Source organism: Ranitomeya imitator, chromosome 3, assembly GCF_032444005.1.
Source record: "Ranitomeya imitator isolate aRanImi1 chromosome 3, aRanImi1.pri, whole genome shotgun sequence".
NCBI classification, from domain to species: domain Eukaryota; kingdom Metazoa; phylum Chordata; class Amphibia; order Anura; family Dendrobatidae; genus Ranitomeya; species Ranitomeya imitator.
The window spans coordinates 499,128,484-499,155,570 of NC_091284.1; the positions used below are offsets into that span (position 1 = coordinate 499,128,484).

At 41.1% G+C, this 27,087-nt stretch overlaps 1 protein-coding gene across 2 annotated transcripts in view; it reads right to left on the minus strand.

The window, feature by feature from the left end:
• Positions 1-27,087, minus strand: part of DMD (dystrophin) — a 4,179,683-nt gene that overhangs the window by 757,915 nt on the left and 3,394,681 nt on the right. For both annotated transcript variants that reach the window (XM_069757653.1, XM_069757654.1), the window contains one exon: positions 16,419-16,565. In XM_069757653.1, the coding sequence (XP_069613754.1) occupies positions 16,419-16,565 (147 nt within the window). The remainder of the gene's footprint in view (positions 1-16,418; positions 16,566-27,087) is intronic.

A 27,087-nucleotide genomic window follows, 5' to 3' on the forward strand; every position in this document is an offset into this window, starting at 1 on the left:
CTGCCATCTAGTATACTATAAGCAGATAAAAATAATAATAACAATAATAATACAAACTGCCATCTCCCTCTATGAGGAAGCCAGAATTGGAAGTTTTATTCACATACATGGTAATGGATCCCGCTATGGCCTTCGTTTTGAAGACCTAAACAGTCTAAAATAAATATTTACAATGTAAAACTCATTTTTCTTTTAACAGTTTTATATCTGTTCTGTTCTGTTCTGTAGAAAAACTGAACAGAGGTCATGAATAACCTTAAGAAATCATGTGACAATTTAGAAAAACTTTGACTTTAAAAAAAAATCAAAATGTACAGAGAAATTCAAAGTGCGCCAAGTAAGTTTGGGGTGTTAGCTCTACAATTTGTACTATTCCTCTTACTGCATAATGGTTAGATGTGAGAGTATCCTTTATTCTTTTTTCTTCTTCTACCATCATGTATGAACTCGGAATCTTGGTTCTTTGAGGTATATCTGATATTTGGCTTTGAAAAGTTAAAGGCACTGTCCTCTACAGACGACACTTGGCCAAGCCTGCTGATTTTATCAGGATCAATTCTTGATCTAATGTCTCATGGTATTTGGTCCACCTCACTCTACTTGATTGAAAATATCAATGAAAAGATTAGATATTGGAATTTAACATGTCCGATCCTTTCTTCCCACTGGATCCTCAGTTTGTTGAATTTTCTTTCTTTATTACAATAAACATTTGTGCTCAATTAACATTTGTCATAATTTAGGAAGAAGTAGTTTTGCCAAATAAAGAGCCACCTTTGGTGTCATAGTTTCTTAGCCACTGCCACTGACATTCTATAAATCAAATAAAATTATGTAAATGTGCTTTTTAAGGACTGATAGGTAATCCACTTCAGTAGGAAAATATATTATCTAGTAACCTAAAGATATAATTCAGGTATGGAAATATAATAAAATGTAATTTTTCACAGTTTCATAAATTATATATAGTAAAATTATAAATAAGAACTGTCTGTTTTCCTGACATTTTAGTAAATAATTACATCTCTCAATGTAAATGTGAGGCTAGTCACTACTCACAGACAAGCCATGATGCAAAGTAGCCAAGAGGTCCATGGTCAAATACACTGATGATCAAAAGGGTAACAATGTTTTGAACTTTTAATTTTCAGGCTCCATATCTCACAATCTACTTCTGTTTTGATTGTGAGATTACCATCATTTTATAAATAATTATCTTGGATATCTCATGCATAAATTTTACTTCCAACTATTTAGCACATGATTAGTTATACAGATTCTCGCCATGTGACTGCATTGCTACTGTTTTGCTCCTAATAATCAAAATTTGCATTTTTATTATTTTGCTAGTATTTTGTAAATCCACCTTTAGCTTTCAACACTGTCTGCATCTTTCTGGGCATGGTCTCAGTCAAATTCAAGCATGTCTAGACCGAAATCTCATCCCAGGTCTCTTCTACACGTTCCCAAAGTTGGTACATACTGGTTCACTCACTTGGATATGTATACAGCTTTTTCTTCAACTCTACCCACAAGTGTTCAATTGGGTTTAGGTCTGGGGATTGTGGGAGGTCGATCCAGCACCTCTACTTCATTGTCATTGAACAATTGATTTGCCAATCTTGACATATGCTTTGGATTGTTGTCCTGATGGAATATCATGTCATCCTTTTACCCATAGTACTGGTGTATACGGAGTAACTCATCTTGTATGATACTCACATGTAGGTCAGCATTGAACTCACAATCAATCCTGGTCAAGTATCCAACGCCTTTGGCTATGAAACAACCGCATATCATTATTATTATATATTTATATAGCATCATTGATTCCATGGTGCTGTACATGAGAAGGGGTTACATACAAATTGCAGTTATATCTCTTACAGTAAGCAAACTAACAATTACAGACTGATACAGAGGGGTGATGATCCTGCCCTTGCGGGCTTACATTCTACAGGATAGTGGGGATGGAGACTATGGGTTGAGGGTTGCAGGAGCTCCGGAGTTGGTGAGGCGGTAGCTTCAGTGGTGATGAGGAGGCAGCGGGGTCAGTGCAGGCTGTAGGCTTTCCTGAAGAGGTGGGTTTTCAGGTTTCGTCTGAAGGATTCGAATGTGGTTGATAGGCGGATGTGTTGGGGCAAAGAATTCCAGAGGATGGGGGATATTCTGGAGAAGTCTTGGAGGCGGTTGGGTGAGGAGCGGATAAGTGTGGAGGAGAGAAGGAGGTCTTGGGAGGACCAGAGATTACATGAGGGAAGCTATCGGGAGATTAGTTCAGAGATATATGGAGGAGACAGGTTATGGATGGCTTTGTAGGTCAGTATTAGTAATTTGAACTGGACATGCTGAGGGAATGGGAGACAGTTAAGAGATTTGCAGAGGGGGGAAGCGGAGGAGTAGCGAGAAGAGAGAAGAATTAGTCGGGCAGCAGAATTAAGGATGGACTGGAGAGGTGCAAGGGTGTTAGCAGGGAGGCCACAGAAAAGGATTTTGCAGTAGTCAAGGCGGGAGATGATGAGGGCATGCACAAGCATTTTAGTAGATTGACGGTTGAGGAAAGGACGGATTCTGGAGATATTTTTGAGCTGGAGGTGACAGGAGATGGAAAGAGCTTGGATGTGTGGTTTGAAGGACAGGGCAGAGTCAAGGGTTACTCCGAGGCAGCGGACTTCCGATACGGGGGAAAGCGTGATGTCATTATTTGAGATAGATAGGTCAGGTATGCAAGATCTATGAAATGGAGGAAAGATGATGTGTTCAGATTTGTCCACATTGAGTTTGAGTAAACGAGAGGACAAGAAGGAGGATATGGCTGATGGACACTGTGGGATTCTGGAGAGCAGGGAGGTGATGTCTGGGCCAGAAAGGTAGATCTGAGTGTCATCAGCATAAAGGTGGTACTGGAATCCATGGGACTTTATAAGTTGTCCCAGGCCAAGTGTATAGATTGAGAAGAGTAGGGGTCCTAGAACAAGAACAGAGCCTTGGGGGATTCCAACAGAGAGAGGGTGGGATGAGGAGGTAGTGTGGGAGTGGGAGATGCTGAATTGAAGTTGAGTGATGGGGGTAAAAACTAGATTGTAGATTTCAAAGAGCAAGTTAGATGAGAGGTGGGAGGAAAGTTCAGTGTGGACGTGCTGCTCCAGGAGTTTGGAAGCAAAGGGGAGCAGCGATATTGGGCGATAGCTGGACATAGCTGTTGAGTCGAGGGTTGGCTTTTTAAGGATAGGTGTGATTGTGGCATGTTTGAAAGCAGAAGGAAAGGTGCCAGAAGTTAATGATAGGCTTTCTCTACCGAACTTGACAGTTCCTTCAATTTCTATTATTATCCCCTTTTTTGCTTGTTTTTTCCAGACACATTTGCATCAATCCGAACCTAGTCTATTGATTTTCATCTCATTGCTCCAAATCACCTGTTTCCAATCTTCTACTGTCCACTTTTCATGTTTTTTTGTGCAAACTCGAGCCAATACTCCTTGTGGCTTCTTCTCCTTCTCCTCCGCTTTGAGGTTTCTTGTCCTTTTTTGGGCCACCATTCCAGACTTGAGTAATGTACATTACACAGTGTTTGTGTGAACATCTGTGATCTCACTATTATGAAGCATAAGAGCCACCTCCACTGCAGTGTTTGTTGAGCCAGAACTGATAGAACTTGTGATCAGCCCACAAGTTGACTCCGATATTTTGCCTGGATGTACACCTCTTGACTTTTGAATGAATGGACAGACTTAATTTTGTATTCTTCAACTGTCATGGCACTCACATTATGCAGCTTTTGGCAATTTTCTTGGCCGAGAGACCTCTATCGATGAGCAGGATGATGCTGTTTCTCTTTTCTTGGAAAATCTTCTTCATGGCTGCTCCTTGATTCAATCCATTGACTTTCACTTGGGAATCAATCTACTAACACAGTGAGCTATTAGGGAAAGTGAGAACAAGTTGTAATTTGTAGTATATGGGAAGAAAAAGATTTTTACACCATCAGGAGCAAAACAGTAACAATGACATGACATGACAAGAATCTGCACAACTAATCATATGCTAAATAACTGCCAGTCAAATTTATGTATAATATAGCCAAGATGATTGTCTATAAAATGATGGTAGTCTCACTTTTGAAGCAGTGGTGGATAGTGAGATATGGACCCTAAAAGTCAAAAGTTCAAAACATTCTTACCCTTTGGCTCGTCAGTGTACCAAGAGGGCTAGTCATAAAGAAAGGGTTAATGCAAAGGCATAGTCAGGTCACAGCCCTATGTCAAAATTCCAGGACGGCAGTGGATCAAGACATAGGGGCAAGGCAAATGGATGGTCAAAGGCAAGATCCAAGGTTTGGTAAGAAAGAGACAGAGTAGAGAGCAAGAACACACACCAATTGGTCTAAGCTACAACTGGCAGTGATTTGAAGCAGAGAGCCAGCTAAATAGCCAGGTAATTAGTCTGAACAGGAGACACATGGAGTAAACCCTGACATACCCTGATCCTAATTAGACAGCTGAACTGTCAATCAGCACACTGACAGTTCAGCACCCAGATGATCTAGATTGGACAGCTAAACTGTCACTCCCTGCATCCAGACACACCGAATCATGACAATTACAGGTCCTTCTCAAAAAATTAGCATATAGTGTTAAATTTCATTATTTACCATAATGTAATGATTACAATTAAACTTTCATATATTATAGATTCATTATCCACCAACTGAAATTTGTCAGGTCTTTTATTGTTTTAATACTGATGATTTTGGCATACAACTCCTGATAACCCAAAAAACCTGTCTCAATAAATTAGCATATCAAGAAAAGGTTCTCTAAACCAGTGTTTTTCAACCAGTGTGCCGCGGCACACTAGTGTGCCGCGACACATGGTCGGGTGTGCCGCGGGGAATGGGAGTCAGCTGTTCTCTGTGCCGACTGTCAAGCTGACAGCCGGCACAGAGAAGCTGCAGCGCGCCGGCTCCTGGAGATCAATTGTACTCGCAGACATCTACCAGCTGCGAGTACAATTGAGGCTCTGACCGCTGGGTCAGAGCGACGCCAGCAGCGTGATCAAGTCATGTGATCACGCTGCTGACGTCACTATCCGGCGCGCAGGAGACAGAAGACACTTGGTGGTAAGTGCTCCTGTGCTGTGGAGCTGAAGACACCGAAGATTCAGCGTGGGGTGGGTTTATGGGGAGTATGTGGGGGGATTTATTAAGTGTGTGGGGGGATTTATTAAGTGTGTGGGGGAATTTATTAAGTGTGGGGGGATTTATTCAGTGTGTGGGGGGATTTATTCAGTGTGGGGGGGGATTTATTCAGTGTGTGGGGGGATTTATTCAGTGTGTGTGGGGGATTTATTCAGTGTGTGGGGGGATTTATTCAGTGTGTGTGGGGGATTTATTCAGTGTGGGGGGGGATTTATTCAGTGTGTGGGGGGGATTTATTCAGTGAGGGTAGGGATTTATTCAGTGTGTGGGGGGGATTTATTCAGTGTGTGGGGGGCATTTATTCAGTGTGTGGGGGGGATTTATTCAGTGAGTGGGGGAATTTATTCAGTGTGTGGGGGGGATTTATTCAGTGTGTGGGGGGGATTTATTCAGTGTGTGGGGGGGGATTTATTCAGTGTGTGGGGGGATTTATTCAGTGTGTGGGGGGATTTATTCAGTGTGGGGGGGGATTTATTCAGTGTGTGGGGGGATTTATTCAGTGTGTGTGGGGGATTTATTCAGTGTGTGGGGGGATTTATTCAGTGTGTGTGGGGGATTTATTCAGTGTGGGGGGGATTTATTCAGTGTGTGGGGGGATTTATTCAGTGAGGGTAGGGATTTATTCAGTGTGTGGGGGGGATTTATTCAGTGTGTGGGGGGCATTTATTCAGTGTGTGGGGGGGATTTATTCAGTGAGTGGGGGAATTTATTCAGTGTGTGGGGGGGATTTATTCAGTGTGTGGGGGGGATTTATTCAGTGTGTGGGGGGGATTTATTCAGTGTGTACGTGGGGGGGGCTGGAATTTATTTAGCATGTGTGGGGCAGGGTGCATTTATTCTGTGGAAGGGGATGGATTTATTCTATCGGAAGGGCAGTGGATATATTCTGTGGGGGTGAGTGGGGAGATGGGGGTGGACACAGTAGCGAGGGGAAAAATGTGTGCTGACACAGTATTGGGAGCATTGGTGATGGGATGTGTGAGGACAGTATGGGGGGTCGGGGGAATGTGTGAGGGGGGAATGTGTGAGGAGGAAATATGGAGAGAGCAAAGGGGTATGTTAGCAGGGGGGGATGTACAGGAAGAGGCTATTAGAAATGTGTGCAGACAGTATGGGGGGATGAAAGTGTGAGTGGACACATAATAGATACTGAGTAGTGTGAGGGTAACAGCCAGGAGGAGACAGTATGCCAAGTAGGAGGAGTGTAATGAAGGGGCACAGTAGAGAGACTGGGCTCTCTATGAGGGACAACGTATGAGAAGGCAGTGTGAAGTATGGAAAAGAGAGAGAGGGTAGTGTGGATGGCATGTACCATAAGAGGGACAGTGAGGGTCATATTATGTGCTGGGAATAAAGTGAGGGGCAATTATTTACTCAGGGGCTCAGCCTAGGGCAGATATTGTTATTCCGGAGCATTATAATAACACTGCTATCTTTAAGGGTGTTGTGTCGGGATGTGCTGCAGAAGACAGGAGAAGATGGAAGTCTGCAGAAACGAGCTCTGCCGGTGGATGAGAAGAGTCATCATGGCATCTGGACAAGGTGAAGATGAACAGAAAGAGGCGACTGCACAAACAACGTCATCTATCAGGTACCTGGATGTAAATGTGTTTTTTTTGTGATACTAATTCTCATTTTTATTTGTTAGGAACATTAAAGGGGATGTCCAAGGTTGTGATGAGTCTGCAGTCATACTATGTGACTGCAGACTTCTGAATTCTCACAGTGCACACTGCTATCATAATTCTCTGATGTTGGTGATTTACATACATGCGGTCACGTGCTGACTAGACATGTGTGGCCTCATTCAATGAAAATGAATTGACTGAGGCCGGACACGTCTAGTTAGAATGTGGCCAGAAGTATCCAAATCACATACTTGTGCTGTCATGACCGTCCACTCTGGCCACCGGCAAGGGAGAATCCTGAAAGTGTGCAGTGCTTGCGCTGTGAGAATTCAGAAGCCTGCAGTCACATAGAATGATTGCAGACTTTCATCTCAAACCTGGACGCACCATTTTGTGCCATTTTGGTTGGTGGTGTGCCTCGGGATTTTTTAAGTATAAAAAGTGTGCCGCGGCTCAAAAAAGGTTGAAAATCACTGCTCTAAACGACCTATTACCCTAATCTTCTGAATCAACTAATTAACTCTAAACACATGCAAAAGATACCTGAGGCTTTTATAAACTCCCTGCCTGGTTCATTACTCAAAACCCCCATCATGGGTAAGACTAGCGACCTGACAGATGTCAAGAAGGCCATCATTGACACCCTCAAGCAAGAGGGTAAGACCCAGAAAGAAATTTCTCAACAAATAGGCTGTTCCCAGAGTGCTGTATCAAGGCACCTCAATGGTAAGTCTGTTGGAAGGAAACAATGTGGCAGAAAACGCTGTACAACGAGAAGAGGAGACCGGACCCTGAGGAAGATTGTGGAGAAGGACCGATTCCAGACCTTGGGGAACCTGAGGAAGCAGTGGACTGAGTCTGGTGTGGAAACATCCAGAGCCACCGTGCACAGGCGTGTGCAGGAAATGGGCTACAGGTGCCGCATTCCCCAGGTAAAGCCACTTTTGAACCATAAACAGCGGCAGAGGCGCCTGATCTGGGCTACAGAGAAGCAGCACTGGACTGTTGCTAAGTGGTCCCAAGTACTTTTTTCTGATGAAAGCAAATTTTGCATGTCAATCGGAAATCAAGGTGCCAGAGTCTGGAGGAAGACTGGGGAGAAGGAAATGCCAAAATGCCTGAAGTCCAGTGTCAAGTACCCACAGTCAGTGATGGTGTGGGGTGCCATGTCAGCTGCTGGTGTTGGTCCACTGTGTTTCATCAAGGGCAGGGTCAATGCAGCTAGCTATCAGGAGATTTTGGAGCACTTCATGCTTCCATCGGCTGAAATGCTTTATGGAGATGAAGATTTCATTTTTCAGCACGACCTGGCACCTGCTCACAGTGCCAAAACCACTGGTAAATGGTTTACTGACCATGGTATTACTGTGCTCAATTGGCCTGCCAACTCTCCTGACCTGAACCCCATAGAGAATCTGTGGGATATTGTGAAGAGAAAGTTGAGAGACGCAAGACCCAACACTCTGGATGAGCTTAAGGCCGCTATTGAAGCATCCTGGGCCTCCATAACATCTCAGCAGTGTCACAGGCTGATTGCCTCCATGCCACGCCGCATTGAAGCAGTCATTTCTGCCAAAGGATTCCCGACCAAGTATTTGAGTGCATAACTGAACATTATTATTTGTTGGTTTTTTTGTTTGTTATTAAAAAACACTTTTATTTGATTGGATGGGTGAAATATGCTAATTTATTGAGACAGGTTTTTTGGGTTATCAGGAGTTGTATGCCAAAATCATCAGTATTAAAACAATAAAAGACCTGACAAATTTCAGTTGGTGGATAATGAATCTATAATATATATGAAAGTTTAATTGTAATCATTACATTATGGTAAATAATGAAATTTAACACTATATGCTAATTTTTTGAGAAGGACCTGTATATTGCTGGAAAAGCTCCTCTGTTATTCCTTCTAGAAATGTATTAGGAAATTGACAGCTGGGTGCTATCAGTTGGAGTATACCCTTACACAGTCTAAGGATCCATGTAGAAGTCCGTGGATCTCTTTCCGATCACAGACTGTAATACATGGATTGGCCCAGGGTCTCCCAACCTGAACACGCAGCTCTGCTGCACTTAGTCTACAAAGCAGTTGACTAGCATTTCATTATTACTGCAGGTCTGTTTGTTCTCATGATTGGTGGGGATACCTGAGGTTGGTAGCAATATGCCATCACCTTAAAAGACGAAAATAAATATTGTTAAAGTTAAATGTTAGCTCTTAGACCAAGTGCAACTTGTAAAACTGTAAAAATAAACTACCTAACTTATTTTGAACTTATTATAAGCCATTGTAATGTCTGGAATACTGATGCACAGTGTTGGAGGTTGATCACACACAGAGAAAATTTGTGTCATTTCATTTAACAAAACAACAGGGCATAAAATAAACACAACCAGAGCAAAGGTAATACAGATTGTAACATCATTACTGCAAAACAAACCTATAAAAACCACTGAATTAATTCCAGTCTGCAAATGAATCCTAATTAGGAACAGTCTCATCTTTATATGTGAAAAATAGATTATATACAACAGTTAAAAATAGAAAGCAGTATTTAAAGATTAAATTAATTTAGTGCTGAAAAGTAATTCTTTTTAAAAGTGGTCTCTAATTGTGGAGTTCTAACAAAATGTAAATAGTATTTAATCTCTCTCTCTCTCTCTCTATATATATAAATATATATATATATATATATATATATGTTGTATACATATATTTTAATTTCTTTTCTTTTTTTGTAAGATTAATTGCATTTATTCTCAAATCCCTTGACTTTCTATGTTTCCTTTGTTTATTGTGGATGCACGTTAATGCACTTTCATGGGAACCACATTGCATGGTGATCAGAAGAGGGCAAAGTGAAAACCTCAATCAAGGAGAAGCAGAATATACTGTATTGGCCAGAGTTTACATTGGACTGTTGGAGCACTTGACGAGATTGGGAGGGTGAACACTTGATTGATGTTGAAAACAATATCTTCCCCTATGTGTTAGGTTATACTATTCAGATCAAAATTCATGTAGTAATATATACTTGTTCCCAGGGTTACTTTAACCCCTTAATCCCATATGATGTACTATCCCATCGAGGTGACCTAGGACTTAATTCCCAGTGACGGGAGAGTACGTCATAGTCAATCGCCGCCGGGTGTCAGCTGATTATTACAGTTGACATCCGGCACTATGTGCCAGGAGTGGTCACGGACTGCTCCAGGCACATTAACCCCTGGAACACTATGATCAAACATGATCGCAGCGTTCCGGCGGCATAGGGAAGCATCGCGCAGGGAGGAGGCTCCCTGCGTGCTTCCCTGAGACCCTTGGAGCAACCCAATGTGATCGCGTTGTAATCAAAGGGTCTCCTACCTCCTCCTTGCAAGCCCCGGATCCAAAATGGCCGCGGGGCTCCTTCCGGGTCCTGCAGGGAGGTGGCTTGCAAGCGCCTGCTCAGGCACTTGTAAGTGCAAAGTGTCAGATAGGTGATCTAATAATATATATAGTGATGTTCCCCCTGTGGCAATGTTGTAAAGTAAAAAAAAAAATATTTTGTGTAAAAAAAAAAAAAAAAATTCCTAAATAAAGAAAAAAAATATTGTTCCAATAAATACATTTCTTTATCTAAATAAAAAAACAAAACAATAAAAGTACACATATTTAGTGTTGCTGCGTCCGTAACGACCCGACCTATAAAACTGTCCCTCTAGTTAACCCCTTCATTGAACACCGTAAAAAAACGAAGCAAAAAACAATGCTTTATTATCATACCGCCAAACAAAAAGTGGAATAACACGCGATCAAAAGACAGATATATATAACCATGGTACCGCTGAAGGCGTCATATTGTCCCGCAAAAAATGAGCCACCATACAGCATCATGAGTGAAAAAATAAAAAAGTTATAGTCCACAGAATAAAGCGATGCAACAATAATTATTTTTTATATAAAATAGTTATCGCATAAAAGCGTCAAAACATAAAAAAATTATATAAATGAGGTATCGCTGTAATCATACTGACCCGAAGAATAAAACTGCTTTATCAATTTTACCAAACGTGGAATGGTATAAACGCCCTCCCAAAAGAAATTTATGAATAGCTGGTTTTTCGTCATTCTGCCTCACATAAATCGGAATAAAAAGCGATCAAAAAATGTCACGTGCCCGAAAATGGTACCAATAAAACGTCAACTCGTCCCACAAAAAAACAAGACCTCACATGACTCTGTGGACGAAAATATGGAAAAATTATAGCTCTCAAAATATGGAGACGCAAAAACTATTTTTTGCAATGAAAAGCGTCTTTTAGTGTGTGACAGCTGCCAATCATAAAAATCCACTAAAAAACCTCTATAAAAGTAAATCAAACCCCCGTTCATCACCCCCTTAGTTAGGGAAAAATAATAAAATTAAAACATTTTTTATTTCCATTTTCCCGTTAGGGTTAAGGTTGGGGCTAAAGTTAGGGTTAGGGCTACAGTTATGGTTGGGACTAAAGTTAGGGTTGGGGTTATGGTTAGGGCTACAGTTAGGGATGGGGCTACAGCTAGGGTTGGGCTACAGTTAGGGTTGGGGCTAAAGTTATGGTTGGTGATAAAGTCAGGATTAGGGTCGGGGCTAAAGTTAGGGTTAGGGTTGGGGCTAAAGTTAGGGTTAGGGCTACAGTTAGGGATGAGGCTACAGCTAGGGTTGGGCTAGAGTTAGTATTAGGGTTGGGGCTAAAGTTAGGGTTAGGGTTGGGGCTAAAGTTAGGGTTAGGGTTGGGGCTAAAGTTAGGGTTTGGATTACCTTTACGGTTGGGATTAGGGATGGAATTAGGGTTAGGAGTGTGGTTAGGGTTATTGATGGGATTAGGGTTAGGGGTGTGTTGGAGTTAGGGGTATGGTTAGGGTGGGGTTTATGGTTAGGGGTATGTTGGGGTTAGGGGTGTGTTTGGGTTAGGGTTTCAGTTAGAATTGGGGGTTTCCACTGTTTAGGCACATCAGGGGTTCTCCAAATGCGACATGGTGTCCGATCTCAATTCCAGCTACTTCTGCATTGAAAAAGTAAAACAGTGCTCCTTCCCTTCCGAGCTCTGCCCTGCGCCCATGCAGGGGTTTACCCCAACATATGGGGTATCAGCGTACTCAGAACAAATTGGACAACAACTTTTGGGGTCCAATTTCTCCTGTTACCCTTGGGAAAATACAAAACCAGGGGCTAAAAAATAATTTTTGTGGAAAAAAAAGATTTTTTATTTTCACAGCTCTGCGTTATAAACTGTAGTGAAACACTTTTGGGTTCAAAGTTCTCATAACACATCTAGATAAGTTTCGTGGGGGGTCTAGTTTCCAATATGGGGTCACTTATGGGGATTTCTAAAGTTTAGGTACATCAGAGGCTCTGCAAATGCAACGTGACGCCTGCAGACCAATCCATCTAAGTCTGCATTCCGAACGGCGTTCCTTCCCTTCAAAGCTCTGTGATGTGCCCAAACAGTGGTCCCCCCACATATGGAGTATCAGCGTACTCATAACAGATTGGACAACAACTTTTGGGGTCCAATATCTCCTGTTACTCTTGGGAATATACAAAACTGGGGGCTAAAAAATAATTTTTGTAGAAAAAAAGAATTTTTATTTTCACGGCTCTGCGTTATAAACTGTAGTGAAACACTTGGAGGTTCAAAGTTCTCACAACACATCTAGATAAGTTACTTAGTGGGCTTTCTTTCCAAAATGGTGTCACTTGTGGGGGGTTTCAATGTTTAGGCACATCAGGCGCTCTCCAAACGTGACATGGTGTCCTGTTATGATCAGGAGACCTTGGAGCAGCATGAAATCTTTCACTGGAGTAGATGGTAACTATACTGACCGCAAACCCTGATCTTAAAACCACAACTAGAAGTAGCCGTGGGGTGTGCCTAACAAAACCTGGACATCTCGACACAGCCGGAGGACTAAATACCCCTATAGATGGAAATATGAATTCTACCTTGCCTCAGAGCAGAACCCCAAAGGATAGGCAGCCCCCCACAAATATTGACTGTGAGTAGTAGAGGAAAAGACACACGCAGGCAGGAAACAGGATTTAGCAAATGAGGCACACACTAGCTAAATAGGAAAGGATAGGACAGGATACTAAGCGGTCAGTATTAAAAATCCTTCCAAAAATATCCACAGCAGAAAATACAAAAACTCCACCATCTAACTAAAGATGTGGAGCGTATATCTGCAACTCCAGAGAATCCAACAAGACTGAGAAAACACTGACACAGTCTAAGCTGGACAAGAGAAAAACAAATGAATAGCACAGAATATAAGCACACAGCTTGTGTGCCACAGAAAAAGAAACAGACACTTATCTTTGCTAAATTGGCAGCTAAGCAGGAGAAGCCAGAAAGTGATCCAACACTTCACAAGAAACATTGACAACTGGCAAGGACTAATGAATCCTGCACAACTAAATATCCCAGTCAGAACTGCAATCAGCAGATACACCTGGCCAGGACTGCGACTCAGAGACAACTGCATTCCCACCTACAACCACTGGAGGGAACCCAAAAGCAGAATTCACAACAGTGTCCTATCTCAATTCCAGTCAATTTTGCATTGAAAAGTCAAACGGCCCTCCTTCCCTTCCGAGCTCTGCCATGCGCCCAGACAGTGGTTTACCCTCATATATGGGGTATTATCGATCTCAGGACAAATTGCTCAACAACTTTTTGGGTTCAATTTCTTCAGTTACCCTTGGAAAAATAAGAAATTGGGGGCGAAAAATCATTTTTGTGAAAAAATATTTTTATTTTTGCGGCTCTACATTACAAACTTCTGTGAAGTACTTGGTGGGTCAAAGTGCTCACCACACATCTAGATAAGTTCCTTAAGGGGTCTACTTTCCAAAATGGTGTCAGTTGTGGGGGATTTCAATGTTTAGGCACATCAGTGGCTCTCCAAACACAACATGGCGTCCTATCTCAATTCCAGTCAATTTTGCATTGAAAAGTCAAATGGCGCTCCTTCCCTTCCGAGCTCTACCATGCACTCAAACAGTGGTTTACCCCCACATATTTGGTATCAGCGTACTCAGGAGAAATTGCACAACTTCTGGGGTCCAATTTCTCCTGTTACCCTTTGTAAAATAAAACAAATTGGAGCTGAATTAAATTTTTTGTGAAAAAAACTTAAATGTTCATTTTTTTAAACATTCCAAAAATTCCTGTGAAACATCTGAAGGGTTAATAAACTTCTTGAATATGGTTTTGAGCAACTTGAGGGGTGCAGTTTTTAGAAAGGTGTAACACTTGGGTATTTTCTATCCTATAGACCCCTCAAAGTGACTTCAAATGTGATGTGGTCCCTAAAAAAATGGTGTTGTAAAATGAGAAATTGCTGGTCAACTTTTAACCCTTATAACTCCCTAACAAAAAAATTGGTTCCAAAATTGTGCTCATGTAAAGTAGACATGTGAAAAATGTATCTTATTAAGCAATTAAGTATTTTGTGTGACATATCTCTGTGATTTAAGGGCATAAAAATTCAAAGTTGGAAAATTGCAAAATTTTCAAAATGTTCGCCAAATTTTCATTTTTTCACAAATAAACGCAGGTAATATCAAAGAAATTTTACCACTATCATGAAGTACAATATGTCACAAGAAAACAGTGTCAGAATCATCAGCATCTGTTGAAGCGTTCCAGAGTTATAACCTCATAAAGGGACAGTGGTCAGAATTGTAAAAATTGGCCCGGTCATTAATGTGCAAACCACCCTTGGGGGTTAAAGGGTTAAATGCTTTTAAAAGGAAAAGAATCGTGACCAGTATTAGAACTTAGATATAGGAAAAGATAACACACACTTAACTTTACTACTCACCTGTGCTGGAAAGAGGCTTCTCATCCTTAAGAGAAAATATCCTTTGTACAAGTTCTTAGAATAAGACAATGTATAGAGAGAGGCTCCTTTATCATGCAACATGAAAAACTTGGATAAAAGTAATGCTTTAGCTCTTGTTGAAATCAAGGTTCTAAAGGTAAACTGAATAAAGTGATACAGCTTTTGATTTTAAGAAACTGCCAAGAAATCTAATCAGTATAAAGAAACAATAGGAATATAATGTCTATCATTATACAATTGTTTTGTTTTAAGTAAAAGAGCCTATTGTGTCTTAGAAAGAGTATAAGGTCCTATTATGTTAATACAGTATATGCACTCTTATATGCCCACTCAGGAATAAAAGCAGCTATGTCTATAACTTTGTGGTGGTATTTTTTCTGCTTGAGCTTTTCTGTGCTACATAAAAACACAATTAAGTGTATATGTTTAAAACATAAAGTGTCAGGAATCCCATGGTCAACTTTATATGGGAGAGAAAAGAATTACAATGACTGGATATTCTTACTCTTTGTACCCGAAGTAACAAGTCACAGTTTGCCACACTGACATTCTAAGTTACAAAACCCTCAATGCACATATTTGAATTAAATGCTGGGGAAAATTTATTAGGCAGAAATGTTGAGATGACAGTTAAAAAGGAATATGTTATAAAAAAAACTATTGTTTAAATCATGATAAATATATATTTTGTTTTTTTTGGCAATATTGCTATAATTCATCCCTGATGAAGCACGCTGTGTGAAACGCGCATCTGGGTGGTCATTCTCAAGGAGTATCCCTTTTCTTTGGTTGGTATCATGCACTTGACCATGCTGTAACATTATTTAAATTTCAGTTTTATGTGCTTTCCTCTGCTGTGTGTGATTCCATTTTATACTTTATACATTATATGTTGGATATTAAGCGTTATTGTCTTCATTCATGCTTACTGATTATAGCTGGCATCACTATATATATATATATATATATATATATATGTATATATTCTTGCTCCCTCTTCGACCGCTTACAATCAGGCTTCTGGTCACACCATTCCACTGAAGCTGGAACTGAAACTGCCTAAACTAAGGTCACCAATGACCTATTAACTGTCAAGAGCAAGAAACACTACTCTTTCCTACTCCTCCTGGACCTGTCCTCTGCCTTTGACACAGTGGACCATTCCTTGTTGCTGCGGACCCTCTCATCCCTTGGCATCACAGACTTGGCCCTATCCTGGATCTCGTCATACCTAACTGACCGGACATTCAGCGTCTCCTACTCACACACCACCTGCTCATCTTGCCCCCTATCTGTCGAAGTCCCATAAGGTTCAGTTCTAGGGCCACTGCTCTTCTCCATCTACTCCTTTGGCCTCGGACAGCTCATAGAATCTCATGGCTTTCAGTATCATCTCTATGCTGACGACACACAGATCTACATCTCTGGATCAGATATCACCACCCTACTAATTTCAGGAATCCACATTTTTAACCAGCTAACCAACTGATCCTTCATTTGTTACCACAGTTTAGATTTGGCAATGTATATTGCATGGACATATCAACTCTTGAATTACTTCCATAGGGGCAATTTACTGTCTATAAAACCAAACAAATTAAATTACCATTTATAGACTACATATCCTTAGACAATAGCTTGTACAGTGGTCAGGTGGATCTTCCCCCGAGCCAGTAGGCCTACACCTAAAGGCAATGTAAGTAAGAAGAAAGCATTTTACCTGTAGAAGCTTCCACCTTGTGTTTAGCTCTTCCAACCGGCTGATATTATAAGGAGATAACTGGATATTGGTGGCGTTGAACTGATGTGCAAGATCATTCACTTGGTTGACGTTATTTTTTATTGGTGCTATTTCTGTTCTGAAGGCCTATCAAATAAAGACAATGTAAATGACATTATTACTAAAGAAATTTCATATTTACACATATAATATTACCTGGAAGCAATCCAAAGCTAGCTTTAATATGCTTATTTCTATTTTTCGGAAACCCCAGTATTAATAACATATGTTTACAATATAAAAGAATATAAAAGTTCTCAAGTCTCAAAACCCTTACCACACCGATGGTTAATAATTTGAGCTCCCATGGCATTCGAAAAGTCTGTGACACTTTTCTACTTTTACTTTAGGTGTGCTTTTATTTTGTGCACAATTTCATGTAGGAACAGAAGACCAAAGGTCGGGACCAACTCAGGAGCACTAACTCTTTCTTCAACAAGGGAAGTAATGAATTTTGGTGGTAGATGATTCAATGTCTATATAGGCCTTCCAACAGTCCCCTGATCACACATGTTAGCTTTCAACAGATAGAGAAGAACCCACTATTGAAAACCAACTGTGCCCCAGCACTGACTGACAACTGGCAAGAATGTAGAGTCAATGTCAGTTAAGGCCCCTTCACATTAAGCGACGCTGCAGCGATACCGACAACCATCCGGATCGCTGCAGCGTCGCTGTTTGGTCGCTGGAGAGCTGTCACACAGACAGCTCTCCAGCGACCAACGATGCAGGTAACCAGGGTAAACATCGGGTAACTAAGTGCAGGGCCGCGCTTAGTAACCCGATGTTTACCCTGGTTACAATCCTAAAAGTAAAAAAAAACAAACACTACATACTTACCTACAGCCGTCTGTCCTCCAGCGCTGTGCTCTGCTCTCCTCCTGTACTGTCTGTGTGAGCACAGCGGCCGGAAAGCAGAGCGGTGACATCACCGCTCTGCTTTCCGGCTGACCGACGCTCACAGCCAGTACAGGAGGAGAGCAGAGCACAGCGCTGGAGGACAGATAGCGGTAGGTAAGTATGTAGTGTTTGTTTTTTTTTACTTTTAGGATGGTAACCAGGGTAAACATAGGGTTACTAAGCGCGGCCCTGCGCTTAGTTACCCGATGTTTACCCTGGTTACCAGTGAAGACATCGCTGGATCGGTGTCACACACGCCGATCCAGCGATGTCAGCGGGAGAGCCAGCGACCAAAGAAAGGTCTGGTCCTCTAGCCCCGACCAACGACATCACAGCAGGATTCTGATCGCTGCTGTGTGTCAAACTAAACGATATCGCTAGCGAGGACGCTGCAACGTCACGGATTGCTAGCGATATCGTTTAGTGTGAAGGTACCTTTAGGTCCGGGGGTGCGTGGTCACACCTGCCACTCTGTATACTCAGAGCGGCGACTAAACCTGCGCCGCCTCATGATTGAAACCAGAACGCTGTCGGGGGGAATAAAGTTTTTTTTTTCCCACAGTGTTCAGCTAAGTGCGGGAACTAGACAGGTTAATAAAGCTATTGACCTGCAGATTAACCCCATATCTGCAAGTTAATAGTGTGTTTTTCTGGTTATAGGTTCCATTTAAAGGAGTATTCTGGTTGTAAAAAGTAATCATGGATACATTGGTAGGAGCCTGATCAATAGAACTTTCAATGTTCAGCACAGTGCTAGACCACAGCCAGCAGGAGATGTCTGAAGGAGGATAGTTTGATCATGGGACCTTCTGCTCCTTTTTAATTCTATGACACTGTCGTAAATAGCCAAGTGCTGTGTCCGGGAACTCTGTTCTAGTGATCAGTGGGTGTCCTGGCAGCTGGATCCCAATGAATCAGTTATCACCTATACTGTGGGTGGGTGATTATTTGCAGTAACCTGAAATCTACTTTAACAACATGTCTTAGTGGAAAGCTTATTCATTTGCTATTAGACAAACTAGTGCTATTGTGTTTCGCATATAAGTTATAACAGATTTTATTTTCCAGCAGTGTTCTCCAACATAAATACTTTCCCCCTTTAATATAACCTTTCATCAAACAGCAATACACTGATTTATCACATTTTACTAAATTAAACTGCTCCTATATTAGAGTACGATGAACCGTTGTCTTGCAAATTGCAATCATCAGCAAAGCTTTTATCATTAATTCCTCCTTCCTGCCAGTCATACCCTCCTAGGTGGTATTGGCATAGAAGGCACAATACAATGCTCATTATGAACTTACTGTATTGTAAATGAATGTCAAATGATGCCGAAGTGAATTGCAATTAGAGCTTCCATTTAAGATGAAGCAATCAATAGTTGTTGTATGGTGTAGAATACACACAAATTGTAGAAAAGCAATAGCTTGTGACAAAATAATTACATTTACTGCTTGCTTTGTATGGAAAGCAAATACAATGGAGTCTTCTGTTTTTACTTATCTTCAATACGTTTTTCTTACTTTTAAAGTTCATGCTTTGAAAATATCTACTTTTTTGTTATTACAGGCACAAATGTCAATTCCTTATATGAAACAGCTTACACTTAAAAATGACTTTAGACCAAGGTGTAGCAACTAGCAAGGTATTCTTCTGAACTTTCTGAATATTCAACTACTACTACTTTCACAGCACCACTGAGTGTCTGCATGAAAAACATTGCAGCATGCACTATTCTCTTCTGTATTTCGAATGATACTCGCCTATTGAAGTCTAAAGGTGTACAAAAAAATTGAAATGATGATTTTTCATATGCTTGTCTGAACCCAGTATTGAAAGAATACAGGCTATAACCTGGATATAGCAGAAAAGGAAACTATCACTGACTGTCACCAGATACTTGAGGAGTCAGTCAATCAAAAACCATCAAGTGACTGTAAAATACATGTGGCAAGATATGATGGTAGAAAACATGAAGGTTTCAAATTGGATATTAAGGCACTGAAGGTCACAATGGCTGTACTCCAAGTCATACACATCTACTCATGAGAAAGTCCAGGAAAAGTTGGCTTCAGAATGCTCAAAACCATAAAGACAAGAAACAGAGATTTTGGGATTCTGTATTGTGGAGCAACAAAAACAGCTGGAACTTTTTGGGCCCATGGATAACTAGTATGTCTACAAAAGTAAAAACGAGGCATACGGCCACGGGTTTACCATGACAGAGAGGGACCAGAAGACCGCTGTGTCTATTCCTGCACTTATTAGAAGCCCTTCACCATCATATTAAACAGTGCAAGTTTCTGCTAGCAGAGCAGCGTTAAATAAGTTGGACCTCCTGGAGCTTTCCTGATTGATTGCCTAAGCTGTCCAGTGTTGGCCACTCCCCTCTACTATATATACTCGCCTCTGGCAAGCAGGGATTGCCAGTGTTAGTTTCATACTGCCTGGTTCTGGAGTTGGAGATGTTGGTTGTTTGAGGAGTCTGGGGTGTTGTTCAGAAGATTGTTGCCTGGAGATTTGTTTGCGTGCATGTCCTCATCCTATCCTATTTGTTTTTTCCTTCTTTTACTTCCCGATGTTCCACTATGTTGTTTGTGTTGTGAATTCTGCTCTTGGGTTCCCTTCAGTGGTTGTAGGTGGGAATGCAGTTGTCTCTGAGTCGCAGTCCTGGCCAGGTGTATCTGCTGATTGCAGTTCTGACTGGGATATTTAGGTGTGCAGGATTCATTAGTCCTTGCCAGTTGTCAATGTTTCTTGTGAAGTGTTGGATCACTTTCTGGCTTCTCCTGCTCAGCTGCCAATTCAGCAAAGATAAGTGTCTGGTTTTTGTTTCTGTGGCACACATGCAGTGTGCTTATATTCTGTGCTATTCATTTGTTTTTCTCTTGTCCAGCTTAGACTGTGTCAGTGTTTTCTCAGTCTTGTTGGATTCTCTGGAGTTGCAGATATACGCTCCACATCTTTAGTTAGATGGTGGAGTTTTTGTATTTTCTGCTGTGGATATTTTTGGAAGGATTTTTAATACTGACCGCTTAGTATCCTGTCCTATCCTTTCCTATTTAGCTAGTGTGTGCCTCATTTGCTAAATCCTGTTTTCTGCCTGCGTGTGTCTTTTCCTCTACTACTCACAGTCAATATTTGTGGGGGGCTGCCTATCCTTTGGGGTTCTGCTCTGAGGCAAGGTAGAAATTCCTATTTCCATCTATAGGGTTATTTAGTCCTCCGGCTGTGTCGAGGTGTCTAGGTTTTGTTAGGCAGACCCCACGGCTACTTCTAGTTGCGGTGTTAAGATCAGGGTTTGCGGTGAGTATAGTTACCACCTACTCCAGTGAAAGTTATTCATGCTGCTCCAAGGTCACCTGATCATAACAGTTTGTAAGTGCATATTTGTATGATTGATATTTTAATTTATCCCTGTACATCTACACTTGTAATTCTGGTATGTGTATTCTTATAAAGGACAATCCCCTACTTCCCTGGGTGGGAGAGGTGAAAGAAAAGGGCTGATTTAGGAGCTCAGCAAGGAACATGGCCCCAGCATCTTCACCATCAGAAGTAATCCGGGGAGCAGAGATAGCTAGGGTGTTACCAGATTACCATGTAAATAGTGTTTCTTAAAGATGTCAGGTTCCTTTTAATCAGCAATGAAATCTTTATCTATTTGGTATTAAAAAGTGAACATTCACATTGCAAATTTTTCTAACTGGTAGGTGTAAATGCTATACATATGCGTGTCAGGGGAAACTACTGTTTGCTCCTGGCTATAATTTATGCAGAATAATTTCTATGTGATCTGCAATTTCTAAAAGATGCTGGTTTTCAGTTTGCAGTTAAGACTTCTAGGATTGTTGATCACTTGAGCAGTGAAAAACAGCCGCGTTCACTTGCAGTCAGCATTCAGAACAATTTCCCTCCAGGCTACTTTCTGTGCTGCTAAGAAATGAGCTATGAATGTCCATTGCCTTGCTGAGTGGCAGACACATTCAGTACTTAGAGGGGAAGCATGTGTCTCCTCAGAATAGGATTAGGTTCAATATGCTCAAAATGAACAAATAAAAGTATGACTGCCATGATTCTACGTAAGTGTTTAACTCTTATGCTTATTCATTTCCCTCTGTACCATATGGGGTGAGGATGCTTGGCAACCTTTTTAAAGTGTAATAAAATCACAACATCTGAGTGTGAAAAGAAAATGTGTTCTTGATTTACCACTATATATAAGGATAGTAATCACTTAAAGCTCAGTCAGTATCGATGTACTAAATGGGTGAATACAGAAGACATCTGCATTCCCCACTGAGATGTTGTACTGTGTATATTGAGAATAACACTCCCCGACATTTTACAACTATTGTAGTACAGACTCATTATATTTCTACTTATTTTCTGGATCTTTTTCATGGATGCATCAATTGCATATGCTTGAATGGATAATTTCTTCTGAGGGCAGATACTGTTGGAGAAATAGCGCAAATAGGGTCTTATCCGAGATTCAGGTGGTTGGACACAATAAGATTGTACTCGCCAGATGGAGCCAAATTATGGCTTATAATAATAGTATTTGCTGCAGCAGATCCACAGGTCCACTCATGACCAACCGAAGGAAAAAAAATTGGGTAAACGTGGATTTACTCTGCGCTGCTGAATAAATGAAGGTCCGGACGTAAATCATAGAATGTGGTTTTATTCAATGCATTTCAAAGTTCTCAGACTTCTTCATCAGGAAATTACCACAAATGTACAGATACAGGTGTTTCAAGAGATTTTAAATAGACAGGCAATTCAAATTCTGGCGCCAATATAATCACCTGACAGTCAATGTCAGAGTTCACAAGGAGGACACATGATGCATTCATAGTTAGACTTCAAAAATATGTTAAGCTGATACATGATATTAATATTAATCTCTTTTCCTTGTTTTTAGTGAAAATATGAACAAATAATTACATATAATAAAGACAAAGAAAACAAGAAAAGGAACATCATATGAAAAAAAAGGGGACGAGAACCCACTATCCCAAAAGTGAACAACATACACCATAGCATTTTTTGTTAATAAAACTTGCATTTCTTTTAGATTGGCTTAGTTTCAACTGAAAAATACACAGCACATTTAGCTTTGGGTGGTACAGCATCAGGAAAATGCTATGGTGTAGGTTGAATAAAGCCACATTCTATGATTTACGTCCGGACCTTCAATTATTGAGCAGTGCAGAGTAAATCCACATTTACCCAATTTTTTTGCTTAGGGCAGAGACAGACTGCCGTACTTCTTGTGTCAGAATCGCATCGCACTGCATGGACTGGCCGGCAGCTCTCCTGACCTGAGCAAGACAGCGTGAAGGATAACTATGCAGCTGTCAAGCTCAGGTCAGGAGAACCGAGATCCAGTACGAGGTTTACAATGTGATTCTCACACGAGAAATACAGCGGTCTGTCTCTGCCCTTACAGGAACCTTTCAGGAGGATTTTACCATTGAAACTAATGGCATGGCTGTATAGGTCAAACATTGAGTATAAAAATAATACCTCTTTTGTAGTAATACAATGTATGAATGCTGAGATAACAAACTTTAGAACCACATGCAAATTAGCCTAGAAGTGCATTGGGGCAAGCCAATATACTTGGAGGGCATTGATACATCCCCAATGCACCTATGGGCTTGATTGTACAGTATATGAGATTTTAGGGTTTTTATTGTTTTCAAATATTTCTTTTGATTTATATTACAATAAGAAAATATAACGTGATAATGAGTCATCATAGGAGAAAAAAATGGAAAATTAGGTGGGGGAATGAATATACTGTATGGGAAATAATACAGAATGCAGTATACATAAGTTGGATCAATCTGATTATACAATTAACATTAAACCAGTCTAATCAGTTTTAATCAATTGACTAAGTTAGGCTAGGTTCACATTGCATTATAGGCAGTCCGTTAGATGGACTACGTTACAGCGTGGCATAACGCGGTGTAAGGCAGCCCGTTAACGCTGCCATTAAGCCCTATGTCAGATGCATCGCTGATGTGCCATCATTGAGTGATGGACCCTGGAACGCGGGCTGCAGCGTTTCCAAGTCCGTCACTGCTAGAAAAGATAGGAGCATCTGCTAGCTCTATCTGCGCTAGCGTGATGACACATCGACACTGGTGTTAACGCAGCCCGTTTCACGCATGTGTTGAATGGGCTGCATTAACACAATGTGAACCTGGCCTTATACTTAGTTTTGAAGTAAACTTATTATGGATTTAAGGTTTTATTTCTTTGCACTTACAAATTGGATTACTACAAAATATGTATCATTATTGTCGCTGTGATAGTCATACTACTAGTTTCAGTAGTAAAATCACCGTAATAGGTTCCCTTTAAGTCTATCCGTATTTATCCCAGTTACATGTCCAATAAGTAGGTTAAAATGAGAAATGAAAATTTTCCGTTTAAAATGTCCTGTTTTGGGGCACTACAGTGCTAGACTTCTTGGGACACAGACATGTGTATGATTCCATAACAGATTGTTGGGTACTGTTCAATCACTCAGTTCACCCTTGCCCTCATTATTAAAAGTGCATAACTTTTTGTTAGGAAATGCACCTCTTATGGACTAGCATCCAAGTGTGATTGTTAAATGTTATATTGTTTTTTTCAATCTATCAATATCCAAAATCCTGTGCTGATTAATTTGACAATATTTCTTTACCACTAACCAGAGCTCCATTATATGTACATAAAGTTTGAAATTCTCTTTTTATCTTCCCACAGTAATGCAGTTAAAGGGAATCTGTCAGCAGGTTTTTGCTACTTCATCTGAGAGCAGCATAATATAGGAAAAGAGACCCTGATTCTAGTGATGTATCACTTAGTTTGCTTGGTGCAGCAGTTGTGACATAATCAGAGTTTTTAGATGTATTATATAGCAGAGCTCAGAAAGCTAACCCCGCCCACACCACAGCTTTCTGTGTCCATTATCTATTGAAAGTAAGCTGCTTATCAGAGGAGGGGGTGTGGTCATATCAGGGCTCATGGGAGCTGTAGTCCAGGCAGTGAAAATCTCATAGTGATAAAAAACCTTTTTTTTGTATTGAAACGGCACACAGCCTAATAAGTGACACCACAGAGCACCACTGCCTCACCTGCCCACCCTGCCCTCACCAACCTCACCTACCGACACCAGCTGCACCTGCCCACACCAGCTTCACCTGCCCACACCAGCCACACCTGCCCACACTAGCCTCACCTGCCCGCATCAGCCTCACCTGTCCACACCAGCTGCACCTGCCCACACTAGCCTCACCTGCGCACAGCAGCCTCACCTGCCCATACCAGCTGCACTAGCCTGAGGTGGGATTTCCTGGAGGCCACCGCACCTGCCACACCAGCCTGGGATGGGAGTCATATTGCCAGACCACCAAACACCCCCTGTTACCATGCTCCACCAGTGCTGCCGATTCCCCCCCGGTAAGCTGAATTCGGACTGTAAGGCGGACCCCCATTTGACACAACAATAATTTTTCCCTATTTTCCTTCTGAAAATTTGGGATGCGTATTATGGTCCTGTGCATCTTATTGTCCAAAAAATACGGTATATAAAATATGAGTTTCACGTTTTGTATTGAAGAACTGAAATTTTTGATGATATTCTAATTTTGTGAGAAGCACCTGTATGTTGTATAGAGTCAACCAACTTCTGCTATCTGTCAACTGTTATTCTAGCCTAAGATGCTCTGACTACATTCCACAATTTTTGTTATTTGTTGGCTTTGCCTCAGAAATGGAATTTTTGATGTCATCACATTATTAAATCACATACTGGAGCGCAAGCAGGCAGGCGAGACGTATTATAGCTGTGTTATTGTACATAAACGGCCTTTCTTTGTAATTGGCTGCTTGTTACCTAATAAAACACTATTATACTTGAAACAAATAACCGTAATAATTTCCCAATGAGATACCAGACAAAATATTTCACTGAGCAAAGAGATTATAAAACAATTACTTCTGAAGAGCCAAGATTAACATTAAATAAATCAATATATTCCTTCTCTGCCAAACTGTGTAAGTAGACTGATTTGCCAACATGATCTTAATTCAGTGTCATTGGTGCACCCTGTAACTAAGCAGCCAAATAAATTCTAACTAAGCTGCAGCTCATGGTGTGATGCTCAACTGACTCGTTAATTATACCCTTAGTATCAAAAACTCCTAGACTAGTTCCAAAATGTAGATAATAATGATAAACAGTTTGTGAAATGTATCTTTGAGGATAAGACATGCAATGTGTCACAGCTTACAATATGCATAAAACGATTATTCCCATTTTCACTAATGGGCATAAATGGATTAAAATTAATCACACGCCTCAACTGTTTTTTTGTTTACTGCTCATACCAAAGTTATTATACACCGCTGTGATCTAGCAGTGCTGTCTGAACATGCACAGTGTTTACAAGGTCTTTATAATAGAGCTTGTAAGCACTGTGCTGAAGCTGGCAGGGTGTTATGATACGGTGGTCTAGGAGCAACATGGAACGAGCTCTGAAGGAAGTGGTAACTGTACTGACCGCAGTCCCTAAGCTCAACACAACACTAGAAGTAGCCGTGGAATGCTCCTAACTCTCCCTAGGCATCTCGTCACAGCCTAAGAGCTAACTACCCCTAAAGAAAGAAGCAGGAAAACTATCTTGCCTCAGAGAAAATCCCCAAATAATGACTGTGAGTGGAGAGGGAAAAGACATACACAGAATGAAACCAGGATGAGCACAGGAGGCCAGTCTAGCTAAATAGATAGGACAGGATGGAATACTGTGCAGTCAGTATAAAACACTACAAAAATCCACGCAGAGTTTACAAAAAATCTCCACACCTGACTAAAGATGTGGCGGGCAAATCTGCCTCCCAGAGCTTCCAGCAAGACAGAATAAATTCACACTGATAAGCTGGACGAACATAGAAAGCACAGAATGGATAAGTCCACAATCTATGAACAGAAAAGAGCAAGCAAAAACTTAGCTTAGCTGAACTGGTCAGGATAACAGGGAACTCCAAAGAGATGTGAATCCAACCAGGAACCATTTACAAGTGGCACTGGCTGAAGAAAGAGCCAGGCCTAAATAGCCGAGCAGAAGAGACGATAAGTGGAGGCGGCTGATGACAGCTAACTCCAAGGAGCAGCCACACCACTAGAAACCACAAGAGGGAGCCCAAGAGCAGAACTCACAAAAGTGTCACTTACAACCACTGGAGGGAGCCCAAGAGCGGAATTCACAACAGCAGGGATGGCAAAAGCATGCTGTTAGCTGCTGATCCCAGCCATCTCCGATGTCGTAGTGCTCAACTGTTGAAGAGGCAAAGCTGTGTCATGCTACAACATCAGAGTACAACGATTCCACTGATCTAAACTGTTAATCAAGCAAGAGAGCATCGAAAATATGACAACCACTTTAGATAGATTTTATGAAAACACAAAAAATATCCTATTCTTAGAAGTGCTACCCACAGCTGAACATACTGTCAGCTGAAATTGCTTTCCCACGATAATCCCTGAAAAGACAGTGGTGCTCCTCCAACCCCTTAATTCTTCGATCAGCCATGAAGATCATTATTACTATGCTTACTTACATAATGCCATCATATTCTGCAGAGCTTTACAGACATCATCATCGCTGCCCTCATTGTTGTTCACAATCTAAATTCCTTAAC